At 39.2% G+C, this 17,513-nt stretch overlaps 2 protein-coding genes across 3 annotated transcripts in view; one reads left to right on the top strand and one right to left on the bottom strand.

Moving 5' to 3' along the window:
- Positions 1-1,717: 1,717 nt before the first annotated feature.
- LOC140916718 (protein EOLA1-like) lies at positions 1,718-6,302 on the bottom strand. Of its 2 annotated transcripts, none has more exons than XM_073358373.1 (3): positions 6,135-6,302; positions 4,190-4,484; positions 1,718-1,936 (listed from the first exon to the last, which is right to left on the bottom strand). In XM_073358373.1, the coding sequence occupies exons 2-3, from the start codon at positions 4,440-4,442 to the stop codon at positions 1,719-1,721; spliced, it is 471 nt and encodes a 156-aa protein (XP_073214474.1). In that variant the 5' UTR covers positions 4,443-4,484; positions 6,135-6,302; the 3' UTR covers position 1,718. The 2 variants fall into 2 exon arrangements, with proteins under 2 accessions (XP_073214474.1, XP_073214472.1); XM_073358371.1 differs by having other exon boundaries at positions 6,177-6,300.
- A 1,514-nt stretch (positions 6,303-7,816) lies between these two features.
- The window catches only part of MAMLD1 (mastermind like domain containing 1), a 347,912-nt gene continuing 338,215 nt past the window's right edge, over positions 7,817-17,513 (top strand). The window contains exon 1 of the mRNA XM_073358364.1: positions 7,817-8,995. The gene's annotated coding sequence lies outside the window, so the exon portion shown is untranslated. The remainder of the gene's footprint in view (positions 8,996-17,513) is intronic.

The raw sequence follows: 17,513 nt of genomic DNA, 5'->3' as shown, positions 1-17,513 counted from the left end.
AGGCTTTTGCTACACTCAGACTATGTGCTTGGGAGAGAGGAAGTATTGCCTCTTGGAGGCGCTCAGCGGGGGTGGTATATATTTGTCCCAGGTCACTGGGTGGGGGCTCGAGCCGGTTTGCATTGTGTTATTGGAATGGATCCCCTAGATATTGAACCCGGCCCTTGTTGCTGCCAACTCTGACGGGCAGAAGGGTTACACAAAGGAGACTTATTAATGGATTCACATAATTGCAAATCCATCAACTACGGTTCCTCCCCAGCCCAGCCTGCCTCCTCTAGCTGCATGTGTCAGGTCACAGAGGGTTCTATGGAGCAGAGTGCTATGGTGGGCACGGACAGCGGTGGCCCTGTGCCTGGGGCCACAATTTCAGTGTGACTGCTCTGGCTGGGGCTTGCCCCAGGCAAAGAGGACAGGCCGGAATTTGCCCCCTGTCAATTAATTTATAATCTTTGAGCAGAATAGTGATTTTTTTTTTGTGCTTAATTTTAATTCAGTATTTTAAAAATAATTCCCCTCCATTTACCAATGTTTTCCATCTTAAATGAGAATACTAAAAGTTATTGCATTTGTTCAGTTACACTTTTTACAAATGCATCTATAACACCAAACATATTCTTGTCCTCTCAAGTACCAGTCATGCTACAGAGTCTATAAAGGGGGAACCAAAAACTCTATCATTAATGCAAAGGAGTGCCTGAATACTATTAGATATAATTTCTATTTATATACCACTTTTGATGCCAAAGGATAAAAGGCACTTTATAAACTTAAACTGTTATAAAGAAATTGCATCATCCCACTAATGAAATGTAACCACTGCTGGAAAGCACAGCAGCACATAGCAACTACCCTCTTAGGGTAGGAAATGAAGGAGAATACTGTACAAAAAATTGTAGTGAGAATTTGAATAGGCAGACTGAATCCATAATTTGAACTAGATTAAAGGGAAAGCTAGATATTATGCTGCATATTTGCATTTTGTTAATACCTACATATGTAGGGAAAAATGAAATGCCTACAAACATCTGAGCAGAAATTCATATTTTATTTCAAAATAAGGCCTATGTCCTAGAATAAGAGTTGTATCCTACTCTGAAACACTGATGATGAATTTTAAATTAGTCCTCATTTAGTCCTAAATCTTATAAACATGCTTAACTTTACTAAAATTTAAAAAATGGTAGGAGTCAATGGGACTATTCACATGCATAAATCTTTCTAGGACAACAGCCTGAGTTTCTATTTACAACAAAATATAACCAAACACTTTTTCATTCCATTATCATCCCACAGCCTGATGCAGCCACACCTTTTAGGTTTCAGCATTTAAAATAGATACATCTATATCTCAATATATTAAAAACATTAAAAAAACCCATTTATTTACAATTGTCCACATGTATACATACAAGATGCTTACAAAATAATATAGACATCAATAATGGTCATTGGCACAATGACATCTCTTCACCAGTTGGTAGAAAAATAATTCCAGACATTTTTCTCATTATTTCAACTTCTTATTCTGGGGTCACAAAAAACAAAGAAAAAACTCAAATCAGTTTTTGCTTCATATCTATTTCTATAAAAAACATTCACCACAAATACATTCCAGATGAAAGCTTGGGGAAAAAATAAAAATCACCTACATATATGAAACTAAACTAATGACATCTGATACTACAGCATTGCACTCAGGCAGACACAAATATACCTTAATGTTCCAAAGGGATCAGTTCCTGTGGGATATCCACTTGCCATACATCTTTGCCCCCTTTAGCAGGAATCGGTTCCAGTAGCCATCTTGGATTTGAAACAACAGTCAAGTATTTCTGCTCCAGGCTAGTGAGTACAGCTTGATTTTCCAGCTCCAAAATCTTTTCAGGAGATAAATTTTCTGGACATTGTGAGGTCTCTCCAATGTCAACCAGCCCTGTATTATAAATGCAAAAGTTACTTGGCAGGTTAGTTCCCCTCCACAACAGAAGTTTTCCAAAATAAATTTTTCAACAACTTCCCAGTCCACATATAAAACAACTAATTTATATATAGGAAGGTCTCTACATCCAATGTACACACCTTAAACAACAAGTGTCAATCTCTGCAAAAGGCAGCCTATGTGACTCAAGATGAAAAGGAAGATAAGCTGAAGCATGCAGTTATAAGATTATTAATTCAGTGTGATGTAATTCTGTTAAAAAGAAGTTCTGCAACTACTGAGGTATTACTGAAAACTTGGGAACCAAATTGAGCCCAGGAACAGCTCATCTTAAAAAACAGAACTGTGCCCACTTATAACGGATGAATTTGCCCCTATTTTATTAAAATATCAACAAAAGAAAGCAAAAGGAGTACTAGACAGCAGGTATTTTCATATCTTTCTGTGATTCAAAATCTTTATGAAATAAAGGCCAAACAAATCTTCATTCCTTTTCATAGTTTAGCATGTGATTTATGCAGAAATTACGAATTTACATACTACCTAGACATACTACCTAACAATTCTCTGTATTATACCAAAATATTGTTCCACCTGTACATGTGATACACTGTTCTTAAGGAAATAAAAATATTAAAATGAAAATGCGAGGTTGATCTGACAAAAGAATTGATATAGATGAGACTAAAAACAACAAAAAATGGATACAAACTTCATAACTAGACATACAGTACATCTATTTTAACAATTTTAAAGCAAAGAAACAACACTTCTATCCTAATTTTGTACCACAGTAATAAACTTCCCCATTGCCCAAATAATACTAAACAATATTTGGAGTATTCAACCACTTGCACAATTGAAAGAGGCAGCCATCAAAGTAATGTACTAACATGACATGAAAAGCATGCCATGACTTCATTTAAGTATAGGAGTACTGTAAAATCATATCAGCAAGAGGAATCAGAAGCTCAACATGCAAGAAAGTACATGTAGAATCAGCATTCTGGGTGCAGCTAGTTGGGGGTCAGTGGCATGGGGATCTGGATGTGGGGGCTCAGGGTGGTGCAGAATTCCCCCAGAAGTAACAATGTGCAACACATTACAGAATTGAAACTTAAGGCCCCAATCCCGCAAACTTTTAAGCATGTAAATAACCTCACTTACACATGTAGACCTATTAAAGTAAATGGACTATTCAAGAGAATAAGTAAAGTCTTTGCAGGCCTTGGATCAAAATGTTTACTTCTGTTAGCAGTTGAAGTCAATACAGGTATGAAAGAATAAGCTGAACTCCATTCTGTTTCTGACATTGGGAGACTTGTCAGATAACTCTTAGTTCCAAAATTATTATTACTGGTGATAATGAAGAAAGCAGAATAACTTAACTGGATATTTATAATACTAGGAGTTTGCACTGCTAACAGTTTGAAGAATTATGGTTTTACTTGTATATGACACAAATTGGATCCGTAAATTTTCCACTTGTCAACATTAAAAACACATACACACAATTTGGGTGCAAACAACTGACATCTGCTTTAATTATTGCAAAACCTTAGTGCACACACAAGTTTGCATCCAAAAAATGTACTGGCCCCAATGGTATTTGTGGGTTTAAAATTCTAATATTTGCATGTATATTAGGCTACTGAACATGCTCACACAAAAATTACAATGTTTAGGGAGTGTGAATTAGTATAGACATACCCCTAGTAACAGGCATGTGTGCGTGCAATTTTGTGTGCTCATGAGAGAGATGGGAGAGGGTGCTGGCATTTGAAAATTTAAGCCCCAATCCTGCAGATACCTATGCATGAGCTTAACTTTACATACAGCAAGTAGTCTCATTGACTTCAGCGCCAATACTCAGAGCTAAAGTTAAACTTGTACATAAGTCTTGGCAGGATTGGCACCTTACAGTCACTTTTCTAAGTTCAGCTACACTTTAAGGTTCCATATTCTGCTTTACAACTTTCAGGCCAAATATGATCACATTTCCACCTACTCAATCTCACTGATATCAATGAGGTTACACAAGTGGAAAGGACAGCAAAAATCTAGCCTTTTGTATTTATTATTTTATTTTTAATGTTTTTGTGAACTTCACAGTACCTCACAAAAAATTACAAAGTTATAAAAAAGTTGTCTAGAGACAGGTTACAAAATTTGTGCTTAAGAAACTGTGTTTGCAAATTTAAAACATGCTTCGGACTGCTTGCAATAAAAAAGACCAACATTGCTTACCAGCAATAACTCCTCTGCCAAATTTTTCCCCTTTATCTAATAACTCTTGAACTTGCATAGGTGTCATGCCAAGTCTATTCAGAAGGATCTCTTTCCATGTTTCATCTTCCCAGTCCTTGAAAGCTATGTGAATAGCAATAGTGCAGTTCTTGTAGTCTAACAGCAAAGGACGCCAACGAGTCTCTATTGTTTTGACTTTGTTCAAAACCAATCCAGCATAGGGTTGCCGGAAGGAAAGACAGCCAAATCTCATATTTCTTCAGCGTCACTCTTTACCTTATACTTCTCTTATATCCTGTTTAGTTTATAAAGGGGAAAAAATAATTAGCTTAGCACAACATCCCGATGTCCAGGACTTGAAAATCCATCCAGCAGCGGCCACAGAAAACTAATGCATCTGCCTGCACAACAGTCTTGAGAAGTTTTGCAAAATAGTCTGATTATTCAAGTCACTGTACCTTCAGAATGCCTTAGTATTTCTAGAAAGCAATAGTGAGTTTTTAAACATTTAATCAGTCTTGAAACTCCAAAAATTAGATTATGATCTGTTATAATGGTGTCTATTATTATTTGCAAAAAGAAAAGGAGTACTTGTGGCACCTTAGAGACTAACCAATTTTAGTCTCTAAGGTGCCACAAGTACTCCTTTTCTTTTTGCGAATACAGACTAACACAGCTGCTACTCTGACACCTGTTATTCTTATTTGTATGGTAGCGCCTTGAAGCCCCAACCAAGATCAGGGTGCCGTTGTAACAGAGCACTGAAAAAACACAGAGTGAGAGATTGTCAAGCAGGGAAAATCTTATAATTTAAATAGACAAGTCAAACGGACGGTGGGAGATAGGAAATATTATCCACATTTTACAGGGAAAAAAAGCCTTTGGTAGAGCCAAGAATTGAACTCAGAACTCCTAAATCCTAGTCTAGTGCTTTACCCACAAGACCCTTACTAAATCAGATGTTACTCTGTCCCCATAACTGAGATCAGAAACTCGCTACAAGTATTTACAGATAGAAATTAAACTTTTCACATTAGTTTTCAGCCCATATCATGGAGAGTGTTTCGGAAGAAAGAAGCAAAATACAAAAAGACGTGGGGACAAGAGTGGGAGCAGGATACAAAACGAATCATTGGTCTTGCAGGTTTGGAAGAGTGAGGGAGGAGTTGGAACAGCTGAGAGGCAGGAGCTAAACTGTCCTGTGCCTCACAGGCCAGGGCAAGAAGCTAAACATCAAATGAGGTGGGCCTGTGAAAGCCAACAAAGATACTTGAAGAGGGTTTGACCTGGCCAGAGTGGCAGGCAAGATGGAAATATGCTAAATCTAACCATGTTCGTTTTTTCAAACACAGTGAGAACGGTATATTGTTGGGATTTACCCTTGTTTGTTTACAAAGCAAATGCTGAGGCACTGTGCTACAGAGCAGGAAGGCCAACACGTCAGAACAACTAGAAAAGTCCCCCTTTGCCAAGAAATAAACAAACATCCAATTCCTAGTTCGGGAGGAATTAGATGTTTAACAATATTGTACACTCCACAGTAGGAGGTGTTATCGCTAGCACAGCAAATTCATTTTATACATGGTTTTTACCCTGACAGTGCCCAGTAAAACTGCTGCTTACAATAATAAATAAATAAATAAATAAATATCCTTCATTCAAGTTGTCTCAGACAGGAGCGCCACTTACACCATTCATACGGGGGCTGTTCAACACCCAGCCAAGTGCTGACTCAGGGCCCCTCTCATTCTTCACATTGGGGCTACCCCCCCCCCCCTGCTACCATCAAAACTCAGGCCCCCTCACCTCCTATGTCCCCCCACCATCAACTCAGGACCTAGAGGACCCTCACTCTTGGGCTCCCCCCCCCACCATCAACTCAGGACCCCCCTCACTCTTAGGCTCCCCCCCCCCCCATCAACTCAGGGCCCCTCGCCGCCCTCACACTGGGGTCAACACCCGCCCAACGCGCTCCCGGGGCCTTCACCAATCGGCTCGTCGCTTCCTCCTCCGCCGCCGCCGCCCCGAGTGCGGGCGGGCCGGCAGTGACTCTTCCGCCGCCGCTACTCGCCCCCAGGCCTCGCCCCTCCCGCCGGCCCGCCCACAGCCAGAGCGGCATCCGCCGGCCCGAGGACCGCGCAGCTCGGCGGGGCGGGGCCGGTGCGCTGCTTGGCCCTGCCCTGAGGGGAACGGGGCGCTGAGCGGGGGGCCCGACGCCCCTCAGCCCAGGCCGCTGCCCGCGGGGGGTTTAGTGACAGCGGGAAGAGAAGCCAGGGGGGCGCTGGGGGTTGCCGAGTTCAGGGCCCCCCTTTGCTGCCTTAACACCCGCTCGTCTCCATCGCTCTTGCCGGGGGCGGTGACCTGACCTGAGCGGGGACCCCGGGTGCCTCGCCTTCCCCTGACACCAGCTTGCTAGCCGGCTGCCTTCCTTGGGTTCCCCCCGCCGGCTCCGGGCCCCGGCTCTTTCCTGGGGGGCAGGGAGGATGAAGGCAGCAAGCTGGGGTAGCCCTGCAGGGCTGTGGGGTTGTTGCCTTGCAGGGCACTAGCTGGCATAGGGTGGTCTTAGGTAATAGCAGGGGGCCCCTCTGGGTGCTGGGGCGTGTTTCTGCCCCCAGATACTGTGGGGTTTAGCGTTAGATCAAAACAGACAAGTATTGATCCTTACTATCAAATATTTCACTCCGAATCACTCCTGCTCTGTAAAATCTGAGCATCAGGGGTTGATGTTTATTTGGCACTAGACTGGTTTGAAATGTACACTGCTCCTTGTTACTGTACTGTATTAATGGTTGCTGGCCAGTTCCCTTGTGAATCAGCGGGTTTTGCCTCTCTTCTGCCTGCCTGCTCTGCAGGCTGCAGCCACTTTGAGCACCTGAGGCCTTCTCTACACTAAATTTTGTCCCTTAAAATGCCCCACTATTGCTACCAGTGGTGGAGCTCCACTGGTACTATTAACAGTGGGCTCATTACTGTAAATTGTCTTCTGGTAGTTTCTGGTGCTTTAACCATTTCCTGCTCTGGTTAAAATGCTGGCAGATGGTCTATGCTAGCTCCTTCACCATTGCAGAACTGCACTGGTGTTTGCAACCATGGGCAATTTTAAGGGGGGAAAAAAGTGTAGAGACCATCTTACAATTTGAAAAGTTCAGTAAATAGAGCAGGATGAGAGTGAGTCAGACTGTTGCCAGCCAAGCAGCATCTTCCCCATCCTTCCCTGCTAATGGTCCACTGATTTTTGGGGTAGAGAGAGAAAGGTCTGTAGGGAGCAGCAGCTCAAAGTAGACAGAAAGTAAAATATGCTTTCAGGAGAGTCAAAGAGATCTAGTAGAAGGTGCAAAGGTAGAAGAGGTGAGATCAAGGAGGATGAATAAAGGTAGAGGAAGCCGGAGGAGGAGGAAAAGAGAGAGGAGGACCTACGGGCAGACCTCGAAACAGACAAAGGGGAAGAAATAGTAAGAAAATAACAGCTTTTCGGTTCAGTGAATTTTATCTTATTTGTTCTGCCATTTCATTGTATTTGCCTGGCATGTGCCCCACAGCCACGTTGAAGGGATAGTGTTGCACTGGGGATTTGAAGGTGAACTGATAATTAACAAATAATTGTTAGTAAGTGGCATAGGATAACTTGGCACAGTTGCAATTAGAAAAGTACAGTGTTTATGTTTCCCTCTGTGGCCAACAGCTCCTTTTCTAAAGCATACCCCAGTACATACTGGGCTCCACGCCATAGGAGTCTGCAAGGGAGATCCTGATGTATAGTATTGCCCGTTTTTATACTTTTTAAAGTGAATTTTTACTTTATACCCTCTTGCATTTCCAGTGATAATAAAAAATTTGGAAATCGGTAAGGAGAGATTTCTGTTATCCCTGTAAGCTCCATTGTGGTCCAGTTATGACTTTGAGGTCTCTTTGGGATGTCACATAGAATGGAAGGCAGTGACCCAAAGCGGGGCGGGGGAGAGGACAGGTTTAAATAACAAATATATGGCATGCCATTTTTGTTCTGTTTAACTGGGGTATTCAGCACATATTTTACTATTATAGTTGACCATATGTATTATTTTAAGTTACATGCCTTAGACATGTATCAAAATGGTTGCCCTGCTGCTCATTTTCACAGGGGAACTGAACAGCAAAAGTAAAATTAACAAGATCTTCTTGAGCTAGTACATGGTGCTGAAAGTGGTGAGAGAGTGAAAATGATCTCCCTATATAAAGAGTTTAGAATTAGTCCAGTTCCTCCCTGCTTCATATAAAAAGGGAAATTAATAAAGGGGTAGTGAGTTTCCCTGTGCAGCTAGATCTAGGGTTAGAAGGGTAGGTGCAGATGGAAACTAAATAATCCTAGTCAGTTTCCCTATGCAAGCTCTTTACACCTGGAGCCTAGACAAAGGAAGAGGAAAGGGATGAGGAAAAAGTGGCTAGTAGGCAAAAATTAATGACTGCAAGCGGAATTAGAAAAGGAAAAAAAAGCATGAAAGAGAGAAATCAGACAGAAAGAAAAGATAGAAAGGTGAGTTAAGGAGAAAGACCTGCTGCTCCAGTGATGATGATATCACCTTGGTATGACCTTCTCTCCACACTTGCAATTCCTTACTACAGTAGTGAAGGTATTTCCCCATGCTCCCAAATTTGAAGACCTAATTTGGGACACTGGAAGTTTCAAAGTAACTTTTCAAATTATGGGGACTCAAAGATGGAGAAGGAAAGCTGATTTTCTAGAAATCAGAAGAAAAATGGGCTATTTCTTCAATTATCTGAAGAAACTGTCACCCAGAAAGTCATCGAGGTTCCAGACAGCAAAAGGTAAGACCAAAAAGACATTTTCCTGTGGACATTTGTGTTTGTGGATGAAGGCTTCTTAAATTAAATTAGTGTTGTGGGCTGTAAACTGATCTGGGAGGAATAGATTGTGCCCTCTTGCTTTTTGGATGTAAGTTGTTCGAGTAGTTTTGCGGCAGCTGCCTTCACTATAGACCTCCACTGAATAGCTAATATTCTAATGAAAATAACCCTAGTCTTAACCTCTCCCCACAATTTTAGCTGCTGAAGCTATTTATTATCCTTGCTACTATTTTCTGGGGTTCTTACTTTTTTCCCGTATCTCTCCTACTGCAATATTTCTAATGTTCTCCACAGTATGCCATATAGGGTCATGCAATTCCTTTTTACAATGCTGTAATGACAAGAGAAAATAAGTGACAAATTTAATGTAATTGTGATTATTTAGGTTTTTTTATTTTAAATGTTCTTTAATTTCAGTCTTATTAGATCTGTGTGATTAGAGCAAAGACCTGTTGAATCTGTATACAGTTGCAAGGTCTCCCATGTTTAAGAAGGATGAATTCAAACTGGAGCAGGTACAGAGAAGGGTGATCTGAGAAATGGAAAACCTGTCTTATGAAAGGTTTCAGAGTAGCAGCTGTGTTAGTCTGTATTCACAAAAAGAAAAGGGGTACTTGTGGCACCTTAGAGACTAACAAATTTATTTGAGCATAAGCTTTTGTGAGCTACAGCTCACTTCATCGGATGCATAAAGTCTCTAAGGTGCCACAGGTACTCCTTTTCTGTCTTATGAAAGGAGACTCAAGGAGCTTGGCTTGTTTAGCATAACCAAAAGAAGGTTGAGGGGAGATATGATTGCTCTTTATAAATATATCAGAGGGATAAATACCAGAGAGGGAGAGGAATTATTTAAGCTTGGTACCAATGGGGACACAAGAACAAATGGATATAAACTGGCCATCGGGAAGTTTAGACTTGAAATTAGACAAAGATTTCTCACCATCAGAAGAGTGAAGTTCTGGAATAGCCTTCCAAGGGAAGCAGTGGGGGCAAAAGATTAAACTCGATAAGTTTATGGAGGAGATGGTATGGTGGGATAACATGATTTTGGCAGTTAATTGATCTTTAACTATTCATGGTAAATAGGCCCAATGGCCTGTGATGGGATGTTAGATGGGGTGGGATCTGAGTTACTATAGATAATTCTTTCCTGAGTATCTAGCTGGTGAATCTTGCCCACACGCTCAGGGTTCAGCTGATCGCCATATTTGGGGTGGGGAAGGAATTTTCCTCCCGGGCAGATTGGAAGAGGCCCTGGGGGTTTTTCACCTTCCTCTGTAGCATGGGGCACGAATCACTTGCTGGAGGATTCTCTGCTCCTTAAAGTCTTTAAACCATGATTTGAGGACTTCAATAGCTCAGTCATAGGTGAGAGGTTTTATTGCAGGAGTGGGTGGGTGAGATTCTGTGCACTGCATTGTGCAGGAGGTCTGACTAGATGATAATAATGGTCCCTTCTGACCTTAATATCTATGAATCTATTCCTTTATTGCTTTTGCTTTTGTTATTTCTGCTATTTTTCCGCTGCAGTAACTGCTACATACGTGAGGCCAAATTCCTCTCTCTGTTATATGAAAGAATGTTTGGATTTACATGCATGTAACCTATTGCAGGATTTGGTCCAATATCATTTGTGTTTAATTGTATAAATATAATGCCTTGTTTCATGATCTAGGGGGAGATTTTTAAAGACTCCACAGGGAATTAGTCGTCGAACTCTCATTGAAATAAAAAAAAATTAAATGCATTTTAAATACAGATGTGGTTATTGCCATATAAGGTGAATAAACGTTATGTAGAATGGTCATATGAGATATATCATATTTAGCTAATCTAGTCCAGAAACCTCTTTTCTATGGGTCAATACTGGATGATTCATTGGAAGAAAAACAAACAAACAAAAACAAACACCCAGCACCTACCTAATACCCTGAGCCTGCAAAAATTTATGTTACTTATTATGCTTTACTTTTATGCACTGAGAGTAGTCACATTGGCTTCAGTATGACTATTCAGTGTTTGAATTTAAGCAAATGCATAAATCTTCTTAGGGCTTAATTGTACAATGCTGTATACAAGTGAGGAAATTCTTCCTGATGCTGACAGATGATCAGATTATATCCAGGAGCTTGAGGTCTGAGAATCTGTATCATTATTTTGGCCAGCATGGCTACTAGTGTTGGTAAAGATAATTATATTAGCTAATCCTATGTAAATCATGGTACGGTATTTGTCTTGATGACCTACTGCAACAGTGAATTCCACAAGTTGACCTATACACTGTGTAAAGAGGTATATTTAATTTTATTGGCTCTAAATTTATTTCCATTTAATTTCAAGTGTCTCCTTATTCTAATGTTATGGGAGAAGGTAAAAATAATCATATAGTCCCCATTATAGAATGTGTTACTGCTTTGTGTGGAGCTAAAACTATGCCTGATGTATGATTTATTCGGACTCAATTCTGATCTCAGTTAGATAGGCAAGTATTGTTGTGTTTCTTGTCAGACCTGCTCAGTCGCTGATTTTACATTATTCAGTACATAACAATACATGCTAGGATAGCTGAGGTGAAAATCAGGTCAAGCCACTCAACACTATGTTACAGTATACATCTGATTTCAGAAGTGGGTCAAGATACACAGCAATATGTGCCCATGTATCTGAGGTCAAAATTGGATTTTCACTTGTTAATAAATCAAAGATTTTTTTTTTAAAAAACCCTATGAAATGCATTTTACACAGTGATAACCATTAAATATTTAGTATACACAAGCAGTTTCATCATATTGGTATCTGAGAGACCATAGTTATTTTCCTGTGTTTAGAACAGGAGGTAATTGTGACATCTTAACAACTGATAGTATTATTTAATAATCACATTTCCAAAGCTGCAATCACAGCATTATCTGGGAGCTCAACTGAGATAACTGTAAAAAGTCAAATTCTGTTCTATATAGGTTTATTTACCATGCAATGCTCATCACTGTAGTATCTGAGCACTTTCCAGTAGTGCATTAAGCAATATGACTAACATCTTGTCATGTGTTCTGTTCCCTTATCCTTTCCTGAGAGGAAAATGAATGTACAGTGGCATGTTTTCTTTTTGTAGGGTGGGGTTTTTTAATGTAAATATACCTGTTGCTATCTATATAATAAGATTCCAGGATTGTCACTGTCAGTTTGAAGCTGTAGTGTCTGTTGAGTCTGTGTGAAGCGATGGAAGCAGCTACAATCATGGTTGAGAGCTCTCTCTGTATAGAATTTCACCAGTTGCAGGATTCACTATCTGTTACCATCCATTTTTTAAGTTCTCAGCCATTTTTAGCTCTTTTTATATACAAGACTTTATGAATTACACCCGTGTGAAAGCATGGGCTTTTAGCTATTAGTGTGTTTATATTAGAGAAGGCAGGTCAAAGAAATGCGTTTTCAACTTGGAGTGGCAAGTGGTAAGGTTTGTGATGGTCCTTAGTTCCTGGGGGAGTACATTCCACAGTTTCGGATCACCTTTGGAGAAAGTTGTCTCCTGAACACTTAAGCTTTATTCTTATTGTTGAAAGTTAATTTGTGCCAGAGGAGCATAGTTGACTTATTAATTGCATGTGTGACATTTTTAATGATACTGGGTAAAATTTTCAACAGTCCCGGTTTCAAAATTTACCCCCGGCTTTGGGCCACAGTTCAGGAGAGCATTTAAACATATGCTTAAAGTTCATTGACTTCAAGTGCTTCAAGTTGAAGTGCTTGTCTGGAATAGTGATGTTTTCCTGAACTGGAGCATTGGAGAGGTGGGGAAACCTTCAGGGTTTGTGGTATGCCTGCCTTTATTGTATGCTTCTAGCTCTTTTGTTACTTCTCTGCCAGGCCTTCCTCCATGTCTATGCTCCATTTCACATTAGCTACAGTAAAGGCACTTTGGCCTGTATCAAAAATTTATTTGTAAAATTCTTAGTTATGGAAGAAAAAGAGTTTACTCCATCAAGTTTGGCATCCTCATCCGTGTACTGAAGGGACAAGTCCAGGGAGATGGAGGGCCTGCTGCTCTACACAGCTGTCACAAGATACTATCATTAAATTTTAATCCTAAATCTTGCAGTCAAGCACATCTAACTCTATCTTCTACATTCTGCTCATTTAATGTATAAAACAATCACAATTTCCAGAATTGAGGAAGGTGTCATCTGATATACTCAGCTTGCCAGTAACTCTGATTTCATCAATAAGAGATATCTTGTACTTGCTTCAAAGGAGTTTAGGCTAATCCGATAAATAGCATCAATTAAAAAATTCCAGAACTTTTTGTATAATGAAACCTGTCTTAAGTACCTGTTCTGGGGACTAATAAAAAAAATCAGTTGCTTAAAGGAATTGATGTGTAGGATTCTAGATAGTAAATGGTCTTCTAGAAAAAGTGGAATGAAATTGAACTTAAAAAAGCCAGATCTATTAAGTAATATTATGTTATATACTAAACCTCAGTTCAAACTGTTTATACAGTTTCACATGATTTTTATATACAGATAAAGGAAAATTACAGTAGTAAAAAGTGCTTTAATTAAAAACTAAACTTGGTCACACAGAACGATATTTCTTTAAATCACATATTTTATGAGAAACTAAGGACTGTTCTATAAGCATTTTAGTCAATGTGTCTTTCATTTCTGTGAATGATCCTAACATTTCCACATTTAGTTGCTGCAGAGCAAACATTATCAGAATGTTTGACTGTTCAGAAAATCACTGACATTATTATCCTGATCAAAAGTTCTAGTGTAACAAGTAATCAGTATCACCCTGAGCTGCCAGGCTGCTTACAGTAAATGTCTATTACATTGGAAGACTCCTTTTCTGCAATCTATCATTAGAGAAGTTGTTTCTGCGTGCGGGTAAATTCCTATTGAAAATGTGTTGAGAGTGCTTCAGGGAGGTCTCCTAGTATAAGTTGATTATCTAATAAATTATCTCTAATACAGGTTTCAATGTATTTGCACAATAGCTAATGACCAGCATATATGTCCATGTGCATATTAATATGATGAGTGGGAGGAGTTGTGCTGTGCATTTTTTTCAAATAAGTAATATTTGAATTAAGGCATAGTGGAAGCCTTAGCATTTTTGCATTCCATTTAACTGAGAATATACTTCCTTTTGCAGCCTTAAGATAGTTAATATTAATTTACTAGTATTTCTTTCTAATTTAATTAATAGAATTAACACATTCTATATATTATAATTTCCCTATATTCTGTCTAGATGAATTTCCACTGGAAAGCTCCACAGTGTGTCCCTCAGTATTAATGTGGGTTATGTCATTTGAACACCAACATTCTGTCAGTATGTAATAAATTCTTGTTTGTGATTCAGAATTAGCTTAATAATTCAAGACAAGATACACTGTCCATCAGTGATGTTCCATCCTGAACAAGGGCAAATAGATATTAGATCTGGGTGAATTCTTCAAAAAAAAAAAATCTGGAATATTTGCCCCAGTTTAAAAATAAATTTAATTTGCTTTGTCTGGACTTGGGTCCCTGTTCTGTCAGTTTTCTTCTGATATTCAAGAAGTTGAGTCTTACTTATATGAATGTCTGCTGAAAGTGAATTTTAAGTTCATGTACTTGAGCACAAATACATAACAAATATTAAATTTTGTTCTGGAAGTACTTTCACACACACCTTTTAAAAACTTGCTTTGCAGATGTGGGCAGCTGTAAGGAAGAGGCAGGCAAGTAGGGAGAGAAAAAAGATTGGTTAAAGAAAAGATCAGCATTTAGGAGGCCAGTTGAGTTTGGGCCTACTCTTGTAGTAGAAACCTCGGTGTCCCCTTTCTGACACTATTTCCAGCTTGTAGGATGGCCTTGGAGGCCAATCATTTTCAAGAAGTGTGTGCACATCTCATAAGACAGTGGAACATATGTCTAGACACATGCCCTCTTTGGTCTGTCTTCAGCTGTGGGTGGTGTAAACTGTTTATCCAGCCATGTTGGCACATGCAGTGCGCCGGTGAGGAAATTCAGCATTGGTGATGATGGTATCACCAGGTAAGGAGAGGGTCCAGCTATGACAAAGAAAGCAACATCGGAAAGGTCTTTAGAGCTGAGTGTACCAAGGTAATGAATGTCTACTTCAGTCGTGTGTTCTTTCCTGCACATCTTTACAAATAATGGGCTCCATGGCAGCATCCTCATTTATCTTAGAGTAACCTGGATGTGTGTCCTCCTCAGGTGATGCCTTCTTTCCTTGTAACATTACTGTGATATCATTGATATCATGTGCCAGTTTCTGGACAACCTGCACTATATCCTCTGGATTCAAAAAGTTCCCTCAAGTTCCTGGTTGCCTGCTTCTGTCATGTGGGAAAACAGACTAATATTGGTCTGTGACTAGCAGTAATGCCAGGTTCTGATGACAAAGCTTTGCTAGTGCTGATGTTATGATTGACTCTGTGCATCTGTCTTGGTCTAAGCATATCTGACAGGCAAATTTCTCTACCTCATGTAGCTATGACTATCTTCGTTATGTGTGGATGAGCATTAAAGTCCATTAATATATTAGTAGAATTCAATTTTTTAAAAATAATTTGAATAGATAATATCAATTTCACAGCTGTGGGAAATTATGGTCAGGTCAGACAAATGTTGGGCAGACAATTATTTAATGACAGCAGAGTAGACATTAAAATTCAAAAAGTTAAATTGTCAAAATATACAAAATAAATATCATTAAATCGAACTCTAATAAGTTTTCAAGCAGCATTTTTCTCACTTTGCCTATCTGTAAATTTTGATAGAAATATTTTTTCATTGGTTTGTGTGGGTAAGGTGAAATTGATGTTTACTAGAACTTACCAATAAAAATCAAGTCCTTCCAAACCTATGTATTTTATGAGGCACTGCTTAACACAGCAGAGTTCAGTGTTCTCCGTAGAGCTGCGAAAATAACTGATCAGTTTACCTACAATTCCAAAAAATTGAAACAAAATAGTTTTGGGTCGAGCCGAAACTGAAACTTCTCAGCAAACCAAAAAGCTGGAAAAAATTTTGCTTTCTCAAACAAAATGTTTAGTTCAACATGAAACATTTTGTTTTGATTTCAAGGGTGTTTTTAAGGGTTTTTTTATTTGTTATATATAAACTTGCAGGAAATTTTGAAATTTTTTGAATCAAAAAATCAAAATGTTTCATTTAGAAAACATCAGAACAAATGTTTGAACTTTCAGATTTCTTTTTTACACAAATAATTTGGCAAAACTGACATGAATTAACTGAGTGTCACTGAATCTGCATTTTTTGTTGATAAAGAGTTTTGGATGAAAAATTTTGACAAGCTCCAGTTCTCAGACACTATCACTAGAGTCCTGGTAGAAAGGCAACTAACGCCAGATAAGGATCTGACTGCACCCTTTACAGCAACGACTATACCTGCACTCATATATATTTTTGTGAATGTAATGAAAGAAAATTAAAAACAGACTCTGTGCCCAGTCAGTAAATCTTTCAGTAGTTCTAGGAATGATGCCCTCAGGCAAGGCCTGTGTAGCCCAGAAAGGGAAAGGTTAAACATTTTCTGAAATTCCCTCCTGCTGTTTTATTAGCTACCTAAACTGCTACTCCCCATGAGAAGGTAACATCCCAAGGGGTTCTTTAGTCCTTTCCCCGATTATAAGACAATTCCAAAAACTAAAACTAACAAAAACAGTTGATATTCATAATAGAAAAAATAGGACTTACAGGATGGATGACTCTCAGTGGACCAACTATTTTTAGATATTGAGAATCTAAATGGCAGCTCATCTACAATACTTCTAGTTTTAGAAAGACCAGTGAAAGCCATGAAGTGAGATAATGTATCGATATAAACAAGGAAATATCTGAGAGTGTAACTTTATTGATCAGTAACGCCTGTTTTTGAGACCTTGTATGTTTCACTAACACAGAAGTAAAAATGGTACAGCTAGTGAGTTACGTTATCTGCTCAGAGGTTAATTCCTGTACTTTTAGGGTGCGATTACACTGAGATTAATCTTGTTCTCTGCATTTTGAAAAGTCATAGGAAGGTCATAGATACAGGCTGCAAACCTAGCAAGTTTATTTAGAAACAACTTGTGTAGCTCTTAGTAGCAATCTTTTTTGGTTGATATAGGTGGCTTCATGCTGAGGTAATCTGCAGAGGAAGGAGAGCTCATGGTAATGAGCTCTTCTTCCCCTGCTGATTATTAGGTCCTATTCCACAGGCAACTCTCAATGCAGTCTGCAGCTGCATAAAATATTTTTAAAGATAAGGCTGGATTAACTCCCCTGCCTGGCCATGGATCCACAGCCAGAGTTGGTGACCTCTAAAATATTGAAAACTTATTTTTTGAATTTATCTGGACTCCTGCCATGAAGGGAATATTCTTACCCCATCTGATTGATGCCCTCCATCCCAATTCTTAATTATTTTACCCTTCTTCAGCTGTCTTGCACTGCAAGGTATG

This window comes from Lepidochelys kempii, chromosome 9 (genome assembly GCF_965140265.1).
Source record: "Lepidochelys kempii isolate rLepKem1 chromosome 9, rLepKem1.hap2, whole genome shotgun sequence".
NCBI lineage: Eukaryota > Metazoa > Chordata > Testudines > Cheloniidae > Lepidochelys > Lepidochelys kempii.
The sequence above is the reverse complement of the archived record's forward strand: the minus strand, read 5'-3'. Positions and strand labels throughout refer to the sequence as shown.

Coding starts and splice junctions, on each gene's coding strand:
- LOC140916718 (XM_073358373.1), bottom strand. CDS start 4,442: ATGAGATTTGGCTGTCTTTCCTTCCGGCAACCCTATGCTGGATTGGTT. Junction 1,937..4,189: donor TGGCAGAGGAGTTATTGCTG/GTAAGCAATGTT, acceptor TTTATAATACAG/GGCTGGTTGACATTGGAGAG.